At 34.8% G+C, this 19,731-nt stretch overlaps 2 protein-coding genes across 3 annotated transcripts; one reads left to right on the plus strand and one right to left on the minus strand.

The window, feature by feature from the left end:
- Positions 1-144: 144 nt before the first annotated feature.
- LOC137965943 (WEB family protein At4g27595, chloroplastic-like) lies at positions 145-9,499 on the minus strand. The gene is made up of 11 exons (XM_068812352.1): positions 9,184-9,499; positions 8,528-8,807; positions 7,188-7,250; positions 7,043-7,105; positions 6,887-6,949; positions 6,562-6,624; positions 6,275-6,337; positions 4,670-4,729; positions 3,300-3,440; positions 2,279-2,374; positions 145-1,241 (listed from the first exon to the last, which is right to left on the minus strand). Exons 2-11 carry the CDS (start codon positions 8,708-8,710, stop codon positions 483-485), a joined length of 1,554 nt encoding a protein of 517 aa, XP_068668453.1. The 5' UTR covers positions 8,711-8,807; positions 9,184-9,499; the 3' UTR covers positions 145-482.
- A 1,845-nt stretch (positions 9,500-11,344) lies between these two features.
- LOC137942390 (uncharacterized) lies at positions 11,345-19,381 on the plus strand. Of its 2 annotated transcripts, none has more exons than XM_068788015.1 (5): positions 11,345-11,436; positions 13,554-13,812; positions 13,912-14,034; positions 17,103-17,321; positions 18,550-19,381. In XM_068788015.1, the coding sequence occupies exons 2-5, from the start codon at positions 13,597-13,599 to the stop codon at positions 19,003-19,005; spliced, it is 1,014 nt and encodes a 337-aa protein (XP_068644116.1). In that variant the 5' UTR covers positions 11,345-11,436; positions 13,554-13,596; the 3' UTR covers positions 19,006-19,381. The 2 variants fall into 2 exon arrangements, with proteins under 2 accessions (XP_068644116.1, XP_068644118.1); XM_068788017.1 differs by having other exon boundaries at positions 13,622-13,812.
- The last annotated feature ends 350 nt before the right edge of the window (positions 19,382-19,731 follow it).

The following is a 19,731-nucleotide window of genomic DNA, read 5'->3' on the forward strand; positions in this document are numbered from 1 at the left end:
CTTGGAGACAAACCTTTTCACATAATTAGCGGGGGTTTTCGAACATTACTCGGTCAAAGAGTTCATGCGTTGAAGGAGTTCACTCATTTCACTGCACCAAAAAATGGCGGCACCATGCATTGACGGAAAATAACAATAAATAAATAATTAATAACTGATAATAACTTTATTTTTAAAAACCCAAGTCCAGGTATTAGTGTTCCAAATCTATAACCCACCCACGGAAAATTTTGGTATGACATTTCTAGTATCTACGGACAAAAAAAATGTTCAAATTAGCGGACAAAAATGAACTGGAAAGCGAGAGAAAGAAAAAGGTAATAATCAGACTAAAATATTGTAGAAGAAGAAACCGTACACTTCTCAATATGAAGCAATCGTGGAAGATCCATCTACTTGAATCAAGTCCGTCCGTAGTCAGTCCCCGTCTCTGGTTATAGAAAAATCAGGCTTTCTCAATGCTACTAATCACTGGCAAGAATTCAAGTATGTGAACCATTTTCCACCAAATCAGCACCACTAACATACTTTGCAACAAAGGAGATTAGACGAAAAGGGGCTCCAATCAGTGGTGCATCAGAGAATGGAACAGCACTCGGATCCTTGATTTCAGTGATGTGCAAATTAACCTCTTCAATCTCTTGAATTTCGTCTTCCTGAAGTGGGACAGACACAATCTCACCAATTCCTCCACTCTGATGTGATTCTAGTGATAGTTCTTCTAATTGTGCTCCAGCTTCTGCTGCTGTGAATGGCACATCTGGCACTCTAGTGATCTCATGCAAGGTTCCAGGTTCCAAAGTGAATGGCACATCGAGTTCTCTTGTGATCTCATGTAAGGTTTGCATAGTGGGTAGGGCTCCAGCTTCTGCTGTGAATGGCACATCTAGCACTCTAGTGATCTCCTGCAAGGTTCCAGGTTCCAAAGTGAATGGCATATTGGGTTCTCTTGTGATCTCATGCAAGGTTCCAGGTTCCAAAGTGAATGGCATATTGGGTTCTCTAGTGATCTCATGCAAGGTTCCAGGTTCCAAAGTGATTGGCACATTGGGTTCTCTTGTGATCTCATGTAAGGTTTGCATAGTGGGTACAGATTCATTCTTCCCACTGTTTTCCAACAAAGAATCTTGAAGCCTGTTAGTGTGAGTTCCCCCATTAATCATGATAGGGTTAAATTTGACAAATGAAGAATCGGTAGAAGGTCCTCTTCTCCTTTCCAGCTCAATGTAAAGTTCATTCACCTACAAAGACACATTCAAAATGTATAAGAAATCATAAAAGTGTAATTGATATAATTAACAGTACCTATACCCATTGAGCATATAACCAAAACAACCAACCCTCTTATCCACTCTAACCTACTGACCCTTGACATAAGGCATTAGAAACCTAAATTCATCACTAAGTAAAACTGCCTATTAAGCAGGACTCCTGACCTTTTGCTTTGACCTTTCTTGCCAAGATTTTTTTGGTTGAAATGGAGCATGAAATTAGCGTGAACATTATATTTAATACAAGCTACTCTTTATTCTATTTAATAAACAGTGAAGCAGTTTCTTTTTTTTATTTTATTTATGAGAGAAGTTTGTGTATTAAATATGTTGGATTTACTTCTCTGTATTCCTGAAAGAAAAATGTGTGTTTTCTGATGGATCAGCATAGTTGAAAAGTGATGATGATTTCTGATAGGGACATGATGAAGACGATGATTTTTTTTATTTATTTTTTTGAAAAGTGAAATGATGATGATATTGAGAATATATTCTCTTAGATAACAGGCAGAGCTGACTACATAACAGGACAAAGCCCAAAAAAGGATCAACTAGCATGCCTCCTTAAAATGATATTCTAGATCACATCTTAAACAGTCCTACCCAAGGGGCAAACTATGTATAGTTGCTACAGTGATATATCTTTTCACAATATAGAATACTACAATGAAATGAGGTGGACACGAAATACCGAGTGACTGAGCTTGAGATGGCTTCTTAATCAAGTGAGATCATACAGTTGAAGGGGGTTGAAGGTAACTCTTGTGCGGTATTTGATTATAAGAGAAAAGCGGAACTGCCAGACAAGGCAGAAATCTGGACTTTTTTCTCTATGAGCATAATGAAAATAGAATATATTAAGAGAAGGAGGGCACAAGAGGAGTCCCATCACGGTGGCAGGAATTACATACAAGATGGATGAAGCTTAGTCAACTTTACAACAACAGATAATTAATGAGATAGATTTTGGTAAAACTTAAAAGAGGACTGGGAATCTCAGTTATTACCTTTTCAACAAGTTCAGCGTTTTCAATAACCAGTTTTTCTACTAATGCACTGGCAGACTCAATTAAAATACTAGGATTTTCATCTTCAGATGACTCCTGCAGCATTTAGTCACAAATGATCAGATAATCAACATTCATGAAAAACTATAAACAACTCAGCAAATCAGAGTTTGCCTCAATTTTGCTACAGCAAAGCAAATATATAAATTAACAGGCGTCATAGCTCTGCCAGTTAGTAATCTAACAGTCAGTTCCAACCCTGGTAGAGGAGAAGAGTTACTATCAGGTCGACAGCCAGTATGCCTTGAGCAAAACTTAAAAAACAATCTGAACCTAGTATAATTTAAGCATCTAAAACAGAGCTAGCAAACAATGCTGGATACATGGTAAAATGATGCTGACAAGACGGTAATGGCTTCAAAAAAACTATTCAATTTTAAGTCATAAATAAAAAACCAAATTTGGATAAGCAGATACTTCAGAAAATTTCAGCTTAAAGATGAACAGTAATGGCTTCAAAAAAACTATTCAATTTTAAGTCATAAATAAAAAACCAAATTTGGATAAGCAGATACTTCAGAAAATTTCAGCTTAAAGATGAACATTTCAATAGGCATTTAGAAGTTTAAGTATAGCCAGGAATTATCATTTGAAAAAAAATATATATGGCTAGGAATTCAAAAAATATAGTAGTCATAGTTTTGTGTTTTGAAAAATAATCGTAAAATTCTGTAATAGTTTGAGAATAGGCTTCTTTGCAATTAATTTCTTATCATCACAGACAAAATTATGACATTTGTTAGCCCCACAAGCATCAAATCAAAGAGTTATCAACTACCACCAACACAAATCTCAAAAGAAAAATTCTTTAGTTACACGGTTGATCTCCCCTGACATTCAATATACTATAAATTAACATTCAATTGTCATTTAAAAATATTATAGGATTTGTTTCAGGGATGTGTTTGTCATTTCCATTTGACGTTCATTTTCCTCTTTTTCTGAGTTATGAAACGGTTACCTTTTTAACCACTCCTGAGGAATCAGAAGAAGGACATTCTCTCTCTAGGTGTTGAATCCTTGATTTTAGAAGAGAAATGTTTTCCACCAGCTGCTGGTTTTCTTGCACTACATCATTTTTCGATTCATTCAACTCCTTCACCTGCCAGGCTTTGTTATTTAATATTCAATATCAGAAACATTGACAACATTAGCAGCTCAACATAAACTGATGGGTGACAGAACAAACATGTGAAAAACCAAAGCCTCTTAAGCTTTAAAAAGTGAAAATACATGAAAATAATTCATGCATCTCCTACTAAAGGGAAAAAGCTGGACACAAAGCAGAAATTACCTTTAGGCATAACTAACAACAATGAATAATGGCAATAAATAATAACAAGTAAAAAAGGAGTGTGCACCTAAGTCCATATAAGCTTAGGCAGCCAATTTTTATTTTAATCATCAAATTTAAATTAAATCATTTAAAACTCGATTTGTTCCACATTATTTCTCATCTCATTAAATCATGATTCATATTCATTTAATGATAATATAAAAAAATGGCATTGTCCTAATATAAAGAAATAAATGGCAATTTTGTAAATAATATGACTTTATAAAAGAAGAAAAAGTGGAGTGCAGCCAAGATTGGCTGGACTTGAAACCGTTCTCCTTTCCCTCCGATAACAATGAATTGACAGAAACTTTACCAGTTATTTTTTTTCATTTTTCTTTTTTTTTGGCAGGATAACTCAATGTCTGTTGTGTGATTAGTGCAAAAGGTAAAAGTAACACAGAACAGCTGTTAAATAGGCATGCTTTAAAGGGTAAAACATTAGGCATTAGAGCAGCAGAATTTATAGAAGATGCAGAAGCAGAGATGAGATTGTTGAATGACATGTTACAAAAACTACTAAGAGTAGCACAAATGGATGAGAATAAGAGAGAGTGGTTTCAAATGGTATGGACATCTCTGAATGAGGCCTAGTAGTTAACCAGTGATGAAAGTTTACATTAAAATTGAGGGATAAACAAGAACAAGAGGAAGACCAAAAATTACAAGGGTGTAAATGGGAAGGGAACACTTGAAAAATGGGACAAAATGGAGATATGTAAGGTCAGAACAGAAAAAAGAAGATGCAGGACAGTGAACCCGACATAATTGGTATTAGCTATGATGATGATGACCACATATTACTGAAAAGGGTTATCACAATTAGGCTGTTTGCTTATGAATTTAATTCAGAAAAAAACTGTCAATGATAGCTAATAGAAAATGACCTGATTGCTATTTTACAGAAACCAGTTCACAGGTAAGCTAACAATTATACAGCAGTACCTGTTTTAACAGAAGTCAATAAAGTCAACAGCACAGAGAGAATAAGATACCTGAATCTGGAGCCCCACGTTAATGGCAGTCAATCTTGCAATTGTTTCTTGAGTTGAACGCTGTAAGATGAAAAATAGAGTCAATATGAAAAGGACAAACAAAAAGGGAAGAAGTATGGATTCTCAGGAAGCACCATTCATTTACAAAAAAACTAAAAGAACCAGTAACACTCTGGTTCGGGTTCCACCCTTTTCAACCAGGTTCATGAAGTGGTTGCAACATAAGACATAATAAATAAATTATATCAGTTACGCATATGTACTATTCATTGACACCTTTGAGAAAGAACAAATAAAATGACTAAACAACATGCCAACTATAAGAGATAGAAAAATACCACGTACATTCTCGATTTGACGCATTCTATTTATTTTTCTTACTAAAAACCAATTCAGATAACCTGGTTGACTTGATCTTTCAAAAATGAGTCTAAGGCTGAACCAAGCAACCAGGCCAACAGCTTGTGAATGACCCAGTTTGACCAACTGGTCCATCACTAACTCCCATGTCAAATTGAAGTCAGTACATCATGCAACAGATGACACCCCCAATGTCATAATGCTTCTGGTCTCATCAAATTATCAATAGGGGAACAACTCTAATTCGTATCAAGAGTAGCAACAAGGTGAGAGCATTCAAATTTAGTTTCTCAATAAATTCCCCATAATACAAAAAAAAATTGAAAAGAACAAGAATAGAAGAAAACATGTGTTATTTCCTCTAGAAATTTTGCATGTCGAGGAGAATAAATCAACATTAAAATGGTAAAGATGGAGCACAAAATGCATGCAGACAAGCCTTTAGCAAGTCAGAATGTTGTTACTAGTCGTATTTTTGCTGCCTATCTATGTAATTCCAGAATGGTATAGTGAACTAATTTGAAACAGGAAAAGGAAAACCAGAGGAAGGTTTTGCATGCAAATAGATTCTGTTATGAATAAACCAATTGCCTAGTTCATGAAAATGATCTTCATTCCATCACAAGGGTCACAGAAAGAGCAGACCACGATATCATCAAGTTCCTTTCTCAAACCTGTTGCAGCTGTCTAGGCCTTTTCCACACACAATGAATAATTCACCATATAAAGAATCAACTGCACCAGAAACAACCTTAGGGATGTCTCCTAATGCAACTAAAACAAACCTAACCAATAAAATAACCAACTTGCACCAGAAACAACCTTAGGGATGTCTTCTAATGCAACTAAAACAAACCTAACCAATAACATAACCAACTTTAAAGAAGCTTTACAACTATAAGTTGTACTGAGTGTCCTACAAACATGTTATCATACTCTAGAACAGAAAGCTGACTCAAACAAAACTTTACCAAGAGTCTCATGCAATTCTTGCAACCCTCACATATGACTCTTTATGAATAGCACAATAACCACACATTTTTATAAAATTCAAAATTTACATTGATGTAATGTGGTAAAAAAATATATTAAAAGGGGCTGCATAAGATTAAAATTTTTCCACTTTGGTATTCCGGAACTCTTATCCCTCAAACTGTTTCATTTTCTTCTTAATTGTGGCCTACATGTATTTGACACTCAATGCTCTTAATAGCCATCATGCAACACAATACTGGACAAAGTTACCTCCTTCAGGATCAAACTCTCTAGTTCTGTTCGTAGCTGCTTGATTTGTTCAACCAAATTTTCCTGGGAACATTAAAATAGCCACCTCAGCAGCAATATAATCAATGGTCAATAAAAGGCTTGCATGCATAAAAGAATATGCATGCACATAAAGTGTTGGCCTAAAAGCCTATATACATGTATAGATAGATTTCCTGAACCCACAATTGAAGCAAACAGAGTCAGATGCTCACTTTGACTATCCAAGTATGAGAAACTATGCAAATTAAAACAAACAACAAAATTACCTCCATCTGGATCCAAAGGCCTTTTTTTCTCTGCAATTGTTTGACTTTTTCCTCCATGTTGGCCTGTAGAAGATCCAGATAGTTAGGAACCTTTTGCAAAGAACTGCCACCTAGAACTTTGGTGTCTTATTGGCCAAAGAAGCAACAGATAAACGCCATATTCTAAATATGTAACACTTTAACCAAATTAAGTGGACAAGACTTTTTCCTTCTTTTCTCGTAGTTCGACTGTAAGTTCAATGTTTACTTGCCAACCGAAACAATGCAGTTCAAATTTTGCATCATAACAAACAAAATCATCTGACTTAATAAGAGTACTATTTACCTCCTTCTGAATAAAGGAATCTTTATCATTCTGTAAATGTTCAATTTTCTCCTCTAAGGTAGCCTGACATCAGCAAAATTATTTCAGTTTAAAACAACTAATATAAACGGAAACTTTAAAGTATATTAATTGACGATGAGGACCCAAGGAGCTCACCTCCTTTAAACTCCAAGAAGTTTTATCCATTACCGCGTGTTTTATTCCTTCTTCCAATTGTTTCTGAAAGCCATTAACAAAATTTAGTTCATAAATAACAATCATCTTTCCAAAAAGAAATTGAATTCAAATAAATAAGGCCTACCTCCCTCTGTAGCCAAGAATGTTTTTCAGCTTCTAACTGTCTAACATCTTCATCTAGTATAACCTACAGAGCAATGGATCAAATAAATGAAACAAGACAAGATACGAAGCAAATATGTAACTTTAAGAAAAAATAGAATGAAGTAAGTATGTTTGATTGTCAAGTTTTCGTCAGTTAAACAGACCTGGCTAACAAATGGTAAAATTTCACCACTTGAACTCTAGCCAACAAGCAAAATGGAAATCTAGTACTTGCAAAATTAGGAAAAGTACTCTATCTTAGGTTAATGTAGTTCAGAACATCTCCACTATTTGCCAGCATTGAGCATATTCAACTTGATCTTAAACATACATATCCCAGTAGGCAAAGGAATAAACAATTATTATATATCATTTTATGGCAGGACACGTCTATCATGTCATTGGTTGTTAAGATGGCATGAAATCATTTAAGAAGTGATACCATAAAAATAATGAATGCATATAGTACTGAATCGTTTTGGTTTTTCATACAGTAACATCACCTACCTTAGTAGGAGGCAAAGCATGGAACAATTATAAAATCACCAACAATTCAAATATATGACTCAAAGCTGACTTCAAGGACACAGTCGCAAAAAAAATACATCCAGACAGTATCTCTATATTTAGAAATACAGTGTCGCTGACAATCTGAAAATTTTGTAATTTTTAAGTAAGGACTTGTTAGAATTAACTTCACCATAACATATAAGATCTAAGTTCCTGATACCTTGTGTACAAGGAAAAAAATTATTACGCCCACTTCTAAGTTGATAAATACATTTAAAAATAGAATTTTCAACTTCAGGATGCACTCCAGTTCACGATCTTTTTTATTTTTTGTTTTTTCTTTTGAAAACTGTGTTCTACACTTCTACTCCAAGTCTCTGCAAGAGATAGTATAAAGAAAAAAAAAGTATGTCAAATTTTAAATAACAATTTTGACAATATATGATCTTTGAATCGTCTGACTGTAACATAAGGATCAACGGTGTAATCCAAGGCCTTGAACATTTTAAGCCAGCAGAAATCAATACAACTCACACATTGAAAATGTTGCAGCCCAAACACCTGTACAATAACTCTTAAAAAGTTCAACTAAATATTGGACAGAGAAACATTAAAAAAAAAAATCAGATGGAGCAATTCATTCAGATGAGGCAAAGTCAAATGCTACCCTCTTCTCATCGCTGTATGAACCTTGCAATGATAAAACTCATATTTGCATGCAATTAGTGATGAAATCATTTCATGCAGGTTCAATCTGTAATGGTCCAGTCTTAATAAGGCGGCATTGAGTCTGTGCAGCCAGTAACTCACATTTGAAGTGACACCTCTTGCTTCATCAATCTGATCCGATTTGGCATCTGGTTCTGACACGGCAGCATCCTGAATGCAATGATCCTGCTCCCTCGCAGCTGTTTTTTCAGCAGACAATGTTGTCTGTTTATCTTGCTTGTTTCTCTTCTTCTTGTTTTTCTTCTTCTTTTTCTCGTCCTCCATTACTGTCAAAACCTCGGACCTTATGATTTATGATAAATGCTGATTCACTTTTGCAACCGCTTCAACTGACTTGCCCGTGTCTCTATTCTATAACAATCTGTCACGTATACAACAATTCATTGACAGTTAAAAGAATCTTTAAACTAATACGGATTACAAAACCAGAAACAACACGTATAATCGAGCGTGTTCTTCCACGGATTAATAATTATTCGAAATGTATCCACAAATCAAACTCAACGAAAACATATTTACGGCACAGGATATGAAGGAGAACCAGATCTAACTCGTATTCAACACTCGCGTACTCATTTTCTCCTGGTCTAGATCTCATTCGGCTAACAAACAGATTCACAAATTCCTCTCCAAAAATGTCGAAACAAAAATAAAATTATGTAAATAAGTGCCGACAGGCACTTCTTATTAAAACAATGTGTAAACCTGCCAAATAAGACGAGAACGGATTCATTTACCTCCGAGACAAACGGTTTCGCAGGAGAGAGAGCACGGATCTTCAGCTTCTCCAGAAATGTTCGCTTCGAGGGGCGAGGGAGAGACGGAAAACGAAAGGAAAATCAAAAGAGACCATTTGATAAGTAACAATTTAAGAAACGACACTCGCACGCCACTGCATTTGTGCTCGTCACATTATTTTCTAACCGCTGCAGCCGGAGAGGGAGGTATTTCAGTTCTCATCTCTGTCATCAATGCAACGTTGATGACGATCCAGATTCCAGATTGATTTTCTGAGACCTGCTCGTGCAGGCCTCGTCGACCAAGATCGGCCCATGAGAGTGGAGTGCTGAAAGAAAGAGAAGTGTAGCACTGGACCATGTCCAGCCGGCTATTTATATATTTATTTATATATATATATGCTTAAAAATAAGATTAAAATAATAAAAAAATAAGGATCTTCCTTTATGGTTAGTTGCATGCATTCACTTTAGATATGGTATATTTATTTATGCACTTCTAGATTACTAATTAATGTCTAAATACTCTTATAATTTCTTTAAATTTACCTACCGATTCATAAAATTGAACCTCGTTTAACTAAGGCCTGTATTTAGTCTAGGTTAGTCTTGTATGAGACCCAATATTGGATCAAACCTTGTGAGAAGGTAAGATTCTTCGATTAACCTGGTTTGCCCATCTAGGTCACCGAAGATCGGCCCCTCTTATCTTATAGCTCTAGGGGGGAGGAGTCCTTGCCCTCTATCATTTGATAATATAAATGAAAAAACCCCTTTCCCTAATAATATCATTAAAAAAATAGTGGGATTTAGTAGGACCACAATTATTATTTATTTTCTTGTTGTCTTCTTCTGTACATTCTCCTCGAATTTTCACATCTCTTTTCACTTTTTTTTTTTTTTCATTTGTAGGGAATGTCCGTCCACTATTATGAGTGGTGGCTTTCTACACTTAACCGATTAGTCTTTTAGGTTGTATTGGGCCCTCTTGACATGGAGGTCTTTCAAATATTCGGAATGGTAAAACTTTATAATCTAACACTCGTTTTTACCTATAAAAAGTACATTTCGGTGTGAAAATTAAATCATGTTTGGCATCACATAACAACGTGGAGAAAAGAAAAGAAATTAAATTAATATAATATTTTTTAGAAAGCCCAAATTTTAATAGGAAATATAGAAATCCAATCAAGTTTTCCACAATTTAAAGTAAAATTCAAGATAAGGAAGCATCCTTAAAAAAATTATGTTGGTTATTATTTTAAATCCTTGAATTTAAATAAATTAAAAGTTTAAGTATAGGTTAGAACTAACACAATCATTTAACTTAATATAATATAGTAACTATAATTTTCAGAAAAAAATTTAAATAATTCATATAACTACTTCACATAAATGTTTTAAATTATTATATACTATAAGGATTTTAATTATTTAAATAGCAATTAACTTATACTTATTTGTATATGATTTAGTAATATGTGAAATATTAATACAATAACTAATAATTATTTATAATGAGAACATTTAACTATAACGATATAAAATAATGTTAAAAATATTAAATTTAATAAGTTAAATAATTAATTTTATTGGTTTAAAACTAACTTGAAAACGTATATCACTTGTTTTTATTAACACACTCATGTAACACAATATAAAAGTTATGAAAAAATTTAATTCAGTTTTTAAATTATTAAAAAACGAATGATTAAATTATTATATATAATTAAAGTTGTGTGATTGAAATAATAACCTTTTATAAGTTTGAATAATAAAAAAATATTTATTATTATAAATTTCATAAAAAAGGATAAAAACAAACATAATAACTGTAATAAGAAATTATTAATAATGTGAAAATATTATTTTAACAGTAATATAATAAATTTAAATTACTTAATTAATTTGTCAAGTGCATCTATATAATTAATTAATTATTTTACCTTTTAAATGAACAAAATAAATTAAATTAATAAATCAGAGTATAATATATAATTTTAAATTTATATATTTTACTTAATTATTTTCCTAAATGATTAAATATTATATAAAATGAATTAATTTGTTCTTTCATAAAAGACGGAATTTGGAGAGAAAAGGTGGAAAGAGAAGAGCGTTGAAATTTCAGACCTTGCCCTACTTCCACGGGCCAGAGATACGTTCCTGCCCTCCAGCTCCGTTCCTTCCCTTAGCTGTGCCAAGGAGCCAAACACCCTCCCTCGCTAAACGAGTCTTTGACGAGCTGCAGAGGTACCTCTCTCTCTTTCTCTATTGTTCGCTCTCTCTCTCTCTCATCGGCGCTATATCTCTCTCTCGTATGTGCAATCTCAGTCTCTCGTCATTGCTAATTGATTAGAATGTTAGTTCCTTTCTCATGTTTCCATCCAAACTATGAATGACTGTCAAACTGAGAAGCTTGAGCTCGTGGATAAGCTCCCACGATGACTCAAAGCAACTGAAGGGGTTGAAATCTTGTGTCTCTATGGGGGCATTAAAAAATTCCAATTTTGTATACGATTTCCAATTTTATTAGATTTTTTTCTCTATTTAGAAATATTTTTGGCAGTTTCAAGTTTTATTTGCTAATTTCCCAATATCTCTGTGTACACTGTGACGGTTCTTTCCGTTGTGTACTTCGTTTTAGTTGTTTTTGTTGGATGCGCTTGAGTTGGGATTTAATATTTTGTTGTTGGGTGCATCAGTTTGAATTGATACTCTTCTGGGCATCTGCAGACTGCTCCCATTTCATTCCAATTTCATTAAAACTTCATCTTTCATGCATCGACTAAGTCATAAGTCATCACATAGGTCTGATAATTTTAGCCAGATAATTCGTTCTTGAATCTGAAGACAGACGAATAAGGTTTTCAGACCTCTTGATCTCCCGATTCAGTCTCGATTTCCTAGATTAAGAGAGAGGTTACTGTTACTAGGAAAATATCTCTGAAATGAATCAAATTCATCCAAATACTACTATCAAATGGATTAAATTCCATAGAAAGACTGTAAGAAATATTGTTCCTAGGCCAAAGTGGTAGCAGATTATTTGATATTGGTTCCTTTCTCTCAATTCTTTATATTTGTTCCTTTCTCTCTGTCTTCTGTCTTGTGTTCGTCTTTGATTTTTCCTTTGATCATGCTCTCATGTTGCCATTACCCGTGTATTATGATTTATGAATAAAACAAGTGTTCATTTTGCTTTGATTTGCACAAAAACCAGTGGTTTGACAGTTTAGTATTACTTGTAGTCCACAAGACATGTAACACACGCTAACATGGAGTAGAGTTGGGACTTCACTTGTAGTTCCGAGGATTGGGTTTGAATATTGTAGCATTGTTATAGGGGTGAAGGGATCGAGTGAAATTCTCCATACATGGCGTGGACTACGTTAGAGTCCCTCATTTGACCCGAACGAACACTCACATAGACTCCTTGTCAAATACACTTTTTACTGAGTCACATCTCAATACGAGAGAAACTCAAGTTCATCCATGTAGGTGGGCCTGGATGAATGGATGACCTTGATTCTATCTCATACTTAAGCATGACTTGGGAAATCTCAAGGGAATTGGATGGGGGCTCTGAATGCAGTTGTTGCAACTTTTTCTCACTTGATTTGAATTTATAATATATAAGTAATATTCATACCCTTATGAAATTTACCAGGAATTTCTTTTACTTTTATTAAATTTTCTCTGATAATAAAAAATCGTCTTTAATGTGAAACTCTAAGTTTATTTTTAAGTTGTCATGTGGACTGACAAGATTACTTAAGGATAGCTATTTAAACTATCTCGAATTATTGTTAATTTTTATATTTTTATGCATTCTTAAAGTCTCAACTTCAATATAAATTTGTAATTTGTTTCCCAAAATTATTTATTGGTCCCATATGAGAATATGTATTTAAATGAACTATGTAAAATGTTTACTCTTATATTGATCCCAACCTTATGTTTCTGATCCATTATTATCTACATCGAAGTTATTATGTCAAAACTTTTATTTACATGGGATTGTGCCCTGTCCATTGGATGGTACTGTTACTTGTTTGTTGTAAGGAACCTATCTTTTTTGGTGCATAGAGACGAAGAACCCATCTTGTTGTGTCTGGTGTCCCTCCCTAATACATGAGCCCCACCCTAAATTAGTCTCATTAATAATTCTTGGATTGGGTGCGGAAACTTGGACTTTTGGACTGATGAAAGTCTTGATTTTTTTTGTTTTGGAAGAGCAAGTTGAAAAGCCAAAAATAGCTTCCATCTTATACTTTAGTTCCCTTCACTATTTTCCCTTTGCTGCTGCTTGGTTTAGAGCTCTCAGCTCTCCTATTGATCTCTGTTTTTTTTTTTCTTTTTTTGGGCAGAAGCAGTGACAATGGATAGATTTTCTCATTTAGCTTCTTTACAATGATGATTTTTCTGTGGATTACAGTTCCATTATCTCAAAAAAAAAAAAGGAAGATGAAGAAACATGGACTTCAGCTCAGAGTTCCAGTTTCACAGAAGAAACAGAATGCTACTCGCCCTGTGCTCCCTCCTCCTCCTGGCTTTCGTGATGATGATGAAAATGACGTTGAAGCAGAAATTGCTCGTCAAGCATACAAAAAGAAAGCGCTTAAAGATGTAAGTCTAGTATTTCTATGAAATGCTTATGTTGTTGTTTATGTTTTGCTTTTAAATTTTTATGTAATTTGAAAATTGTTATTCTTTTGTGTTTTGCAGATTGAAGAGCAGCACAAAAAGGCACTGGAAGAGGACCCTTCAGTCTTTGATTATGATGGTGTCTATGATGAAATGAAGCAGAAAATAGCCCAGCCGCTTGCAAAAGACCGTCAAGAGAGAAAGGTGGAGTACTGTCTTGAGTTCTACATCTACTGTATCATGTATACATTGCCTTCTCCTTAAAAATAATATATGCAATTTTTTTTTCCGTTGAAAGTGTAGTTCTCTTCCTTTTTATTTTTTCAAAAGTCGATTATCCACACATGCTTCATTCTATACCCTTTGTCAGACATGTACCCATGGCCTCATGCTAGAAACCCTCCCATGTGGCTACTGAGCCCAGGGCCAATCGACATTAGAAGTTTAGTTTTTGAGCTCTCTTTCTTTGTCATCTTGCGCCCCCCCCCCCTCAAAAAAAAAAAAAAACCCCCACCCATTCTCAGCTATAATTGGAGTGTCCTTGTCTGGACAATAGAAGCTCACGGTAGTGCTTGTGCTCTCCTCAATAGTGCCTTTGGATCGAAGGAGACTCTAAAGTCATTATTGGATGGTTTTCTTCTTTTCTCAATCCTCATTGGAGGCACTGATACATGTATCATGATATTTTGGACATTATCTCTCCTCTCGACGTTGGTTGGTTTCATGTTCCTCGGTCAGGCAATTGATAAGAACCTGGCTCTAATTGCAATTAATAGGAACCCTACTTGTCGAAGGTCTTTATCATTTCTTAAAAGTTTAAGGAAAAATTGAAAGAGAGATTAAGAGTGTTGGAATAAGAGAGAAGTGAAGTAGAGGAAGAGAGGACGATATAATGAGTGCTAGAAGGAACAGAGAGAAGAGAAGAGGTGCTAGGGCACAAATTTGAAAGGGAAAAGAGAGGAGAATGAGATTTTGGAAAAGCCTTGACTGATCTCTTCCTTCAGCCAACACACCTATTTATAGCATTATTTGGGAACTTCTTAATCAACTAGGATTACATAATTCAAGGAGAGATTCTAGGAAATTGAAAGGATTACTTCAATCTAGGAGAGATTCTAAGAATTGAAAGATTACATCAATTAAAGATAAATATAATTCAATAGGATCTTATATTATCAAGAAGAGGGGGCATTTCCTCCTTTTTGCCCTCATGCCTCACTCTCCTTGCACATTTGCCTTTTTTGTCCTCATGCCCCACGCTCTACACCCCTTGTTTCTTGGTGATGGCACTTTCTATTTTGTGGTGGCTTCTTTTTCTATTTTTCTTCTTCTCTTCTACTTTTCTTCTTCTCTTGTTTCTTTGGGTGTAATTTTGGGTTTCTATCATTCCACCCCCTCTTGAGTATCAACCTTGCCCTCAAGGTTGAAAGTTGAGGAGTCGTAGAAGGAATTCATCTTCATCCTCATGTGTCCAAAGTGGTTTCCCATAGATTTTCTAGAAAACAAAATCAAATTGCTATTTTTACCCTTGGCACCACTTTTTAAAAATAAATGCCTCCCCAATTACAATTTGTACCCCTCCCCTAGCTTGGTACATGTGTGCTTTTACATAAAATTTGGGTTTTATCACCAATTTAGTTGCTGATTCCCTTTCCAAGGAGGGGATTACCCTTCAACATTTTGTGGCTTTTCCTAATAAAATCTCAACCTTTACAAAAAAAATTAGGCTTTGGACTACTTGAGGATCTATGGAGGGAGGCAAGTAATATTGCTGCTATGAGATTCTCATTGATTCTCAGGATTTGGCTCTCCAATTGATGGTGTCAATGGAAACCTTGCACGGGGTGTTGCTTATTACTTTTGTAATTATCACCCTACCTATCTACAAGCCCAGCTTGTATAATCATCATCATATCTATGACAAAATGAGTCCTCAATTTAGTTATGCCATTACCACGTAGCATCATAGTCCTTCTTCTCCACTCTTGGCATCCACTTTACATTCTCGTCAATCCCCTTGCTTTTGAATGGCTGAGCCTAGTTAACAGCAAGGGTCTGTTGGTGCCATCTCTTCATTCCAAATTTGCTCCAGATTTACTTAACCCTGATGTTGTCCACCAAGTTGCAAGGCTCGTATAGTTAATCTTAGATATGTGCTTCCTATTTGAGTTCTGCATCACAAAAATACATTTAGTCCAGTAGGTTGTTGACTTTGTGAAGACTGTTTGCTGAAAGTTATCCTATTTGCTCAAAGTACAACTTGCACAATGTCAAGGAACAAAAAATCTTGTGAATAATGCTAATAAGTTTTTCTTGATTCAATTACTTATTCTTTTAGCCTGCATTACATGTGTCATGCTAGTCTCCTTTTAGCTCATTTGGGATTAACAAGTAAGTGGTTGTAAAATTAACACTACTTTCTTGCTGCATACCTCCATTATATGACAAGTAATACTGGTAATAGGTACAATTATGGAGTTGTTGTAGATAGATAATTGATTTTATATCTCCTGCAAATCAGTGTTAAATACTTCACCTCAAGTGTGTGAAAGTTGTTAACAGTGTAGCAGTTATTTGCGACATGTTATACTTAGCGCCTTACTAAAAATAAGCAAGCCAACTCGAATCTTTGTCATTACTGAGGCCTATACATATGAAACAGTTTTCAGTTTTGTGGTAGCTCACATGGCACACTTTGGCCGGTTTATGGTCTATTAAAGTTTTTGAATAGAAGGTTCTTTTGTTGTGAGTTTATAAATGTGTAACTTTTAACTACCACAGAATCCTCAAAAGTGAAATTTAAATTCAATGTTATTGAGATAGCATTGTAGTTTTTAGATATCCAAACTTTCTTTGGAATTTGGTATTCATGGAGATTATATTTTTCTGAGATAGTATGAAAAACAAACTTTCACTAATTTGCGTAAATGCCTTCTATTGGACATTGGATTCTTTAGATTTTAAAAGATACCAAATCACTTAGTAAGTCATATCTATATACTAAGTCTCTGGTTGTCCACTTGGATGATTGTTTGTAAGCATGTCCCCGAATCAGCTAATAGCTTGCGAATTTGCTGGCTAGAGAGGGGGGCTCCTGAGACATCTTGCCATTGGGAGCTCCCTCTCCTTGTAATTTTGAGATTTCACCTTTTTACCATGTTTTATGTATCATTTAATTGTGATCATCAATAAAAACACAACATCTTTCTGAAAAAAAAACCATATCTGAATCACTTACACAAATATTTTGTATTTATTATTTGCTACTGCAGTCCAAATACATCGAGAAACTCATGGAAAAGACCAAAACACGAGAGCGAGAGCATGAAATTGTATATGAAAGGAAACTTGCAAAAGAAAGAAATAAAGATGAACATCTCTATGCAGAAAAGGAGAAGTTTGTTACAAGTGCTTATAAGAAGAAACTTGCGGAGCAGGCCAAATGGTTGGAGGAAGAACGACTGCGTCAACTTCGTGAAGAAAAGGACGATGTATGTTTCAAATCCATGGTTCCAATCTATGATTGTTTAAGTTCATTCTGCTTACGATGCATTCTTGTGCAAAAGCAAGGAATTGTGCTTGTTGATATTCATGGTGATGGAATCCATGAGTAGTTGTTTCTTGTGCTTATTTATAAGTTAATTATGATATTTCCATTGCTGTTCTCCTAAAAAAAGTATTTACATAGATCATTTTCAATTTTCATTATAAGTATAAACTTAAAAGACGTAAAGCTTCTAGCTTATTCCTTCTCTTGTACTCCAAAACCTAGGTAACAGCATCTATGGGCACATCCCTCTTTAGACTTTGCCTTGGTCTTCTTAATGCTAACATTGCAATTATCTTTTGCCATTTTATATTGATAAGTGATCATGGTGAAGTCAAATGGATGTTTACGTTGCACTACATCTGGGTGGTACTTTCGTCTAGCATTTGCAGTACCTTGTTAAACAGGAGAATAAACATGTGTCTAACAATCAAATTGTGCATCTTTTTAGTCAATGACTTGTGCTTCATTCGTTACAGTTTGATACTTTGCTCCTCTAAATGCACCACCTATTTTATGGTACAGTTTGGCTGTCTTTTTCTTTTTTTCTTTTCTGTCTGATGACTGTCACTATTTAAGGAGAGTTTATAGATCGAGTTATGAAAGTTGAAAATCATACAATGAAATTTCTCCTACAGGATTTGTATTTTTCATATCCCCTTCTGTAGCGTTTACAAATCTTATAAATTTCTGTGGAAGAAGAAAAATTTACTGTATATACTTCACATATATAAATATCATGTCCTGTGTGCACCATTAAAGAAACAACATATATATGCATGTTGAGTCATGCATGTGCTTAAAATATACAGACCATCTAATACAATGTATGTATCTTGCAAACTGCACTGTTCTTGCATGACGTTTGTTGTTGGGGCATTTGACCCTTAGGAAGGCATTGTTGTTTCTTAGGGACTTGGACCTTTTTTTTTTTTGTCTTCAGTGCTTGGGCTATATGTCAATTTCTGCATTGGAAAATAGATATTTGTTAATTCCACTTTTTATTTTTCGTAACCCTCCTTGCTTTCATTTGCATATTAAATGTTTGCATTCCATTGTCAACATATTGAAATAATAATATTGGTCACTAGATTAATCTTTTTGCAAATTTAGGAAAAAGGATAATATGTTGAAGTTTACTGACATGACTTTTTTCTACCTTGTCTTAACAGGTTACCAAGAAAGGAGACTTGAGTGATTTTTACTTCAATCTGTCAAAGAATGTTGCTTTTGGTGGTGGAAGAAATGACCAAGCAAAGCCTCTGAAAGAGGCAGTAGCAACTGTAACCGATGATAAGCTCAAACAAGGTCTTCCAGTTTTCACTCAACACCAAGTAGCGGGTGAGCATTCCCAAGTGGAGAGAGGCCATCATGACGAACCCGAGAATCTGCAGGAATGTGAAAATTTTGGACATGAAGCTGATATATCAACTAGTTATCAACAGAAATTTGACTCTTCAGGTTCAAAGTCTATATCAACAAGCACTCCAGTGGAAGAGAACAATCCAAAGGCAGACAATCCTGTTGTTGCTGAACAAAATAAGGAAGACCGGCATAAGTTGAGTGAAGACGCATTGACCGCAGCCAAGGAGCGGTATTTGGCGCGAAAGAAAGCAAAACTTCAGTAGCAGTTAGAAATGCTTATCCTTGTGCTTGTATTTAAGTGGTCAAAATGTTGCAACAAATTGCCAGCAACCCTAAGCCCCAGGATAACTTTGAATGTGCACCATGGACATTCAATGCCTTAACTCTGGAGTCACAACTTCCATCCTTAAAGCCTTCTCTTAACACTACTCACAGCTTGTGAAACAACCTAGTTATGTGAAATTCTTCATGTCTGAAAACAAAAAGGGGTAGGATGTAGATATATGGTCTCAAGTCCCTCTTTGCCCTCCCTCTTTGGCAATAACAATTTTTTTTTTTTTTTTGAAAGATAAAAAATCTCATCTTGAGATATCAACTAATGTCATGTATTACCTTCTTATGATGTTAGTAGAGCCTAACTTAGCAATTGAGCTGTGTAGACTAGTATAGCATCATGGTGATGTTGCTATTAATATTTAAAGGTCCACCCCCCTAACAACAAGGAGGAAAGGGGGGGGGGGGGGGGGGGGGGGGGTTTGGCCCTTACTCCCTTTTTGGTCTATGATGGAAGGAAAAAAAATTAATTTAGTGAATAAGAACTAGTCAAAATACTAATCTGCAAATTTTCTATTTATTTATCCCAAAGGTGAAGACAAGTTTACCCTTATATATATACATAGCAATAATTAGGGAGAGGATGAGAGAAGAGAGGCCCACAAGGGCAATTAAATAATTACAATATGAACGAAAAAAAAAAAAGGAAAATTTTC

The sequence above is a fragment of the Aristolochia californica genome, unplaced genomic scaffold, assembly GCF_029961685.1.
Source record: "Aristolochia californica isolate CCGP_79_NKW_82.1479 unplaced genomic scaffold, dmAriCali1.0.hap1 SCAF_10, whole genome shotgun sequence".
In the NCBI taxonomy this organism is placed as follows: Eukaryota; Viridiplantae; Streptophyta; class Magnoliopsida; order Piperales; family Aristolochiaceae; genus Aristolochia; species Aristolochia californica.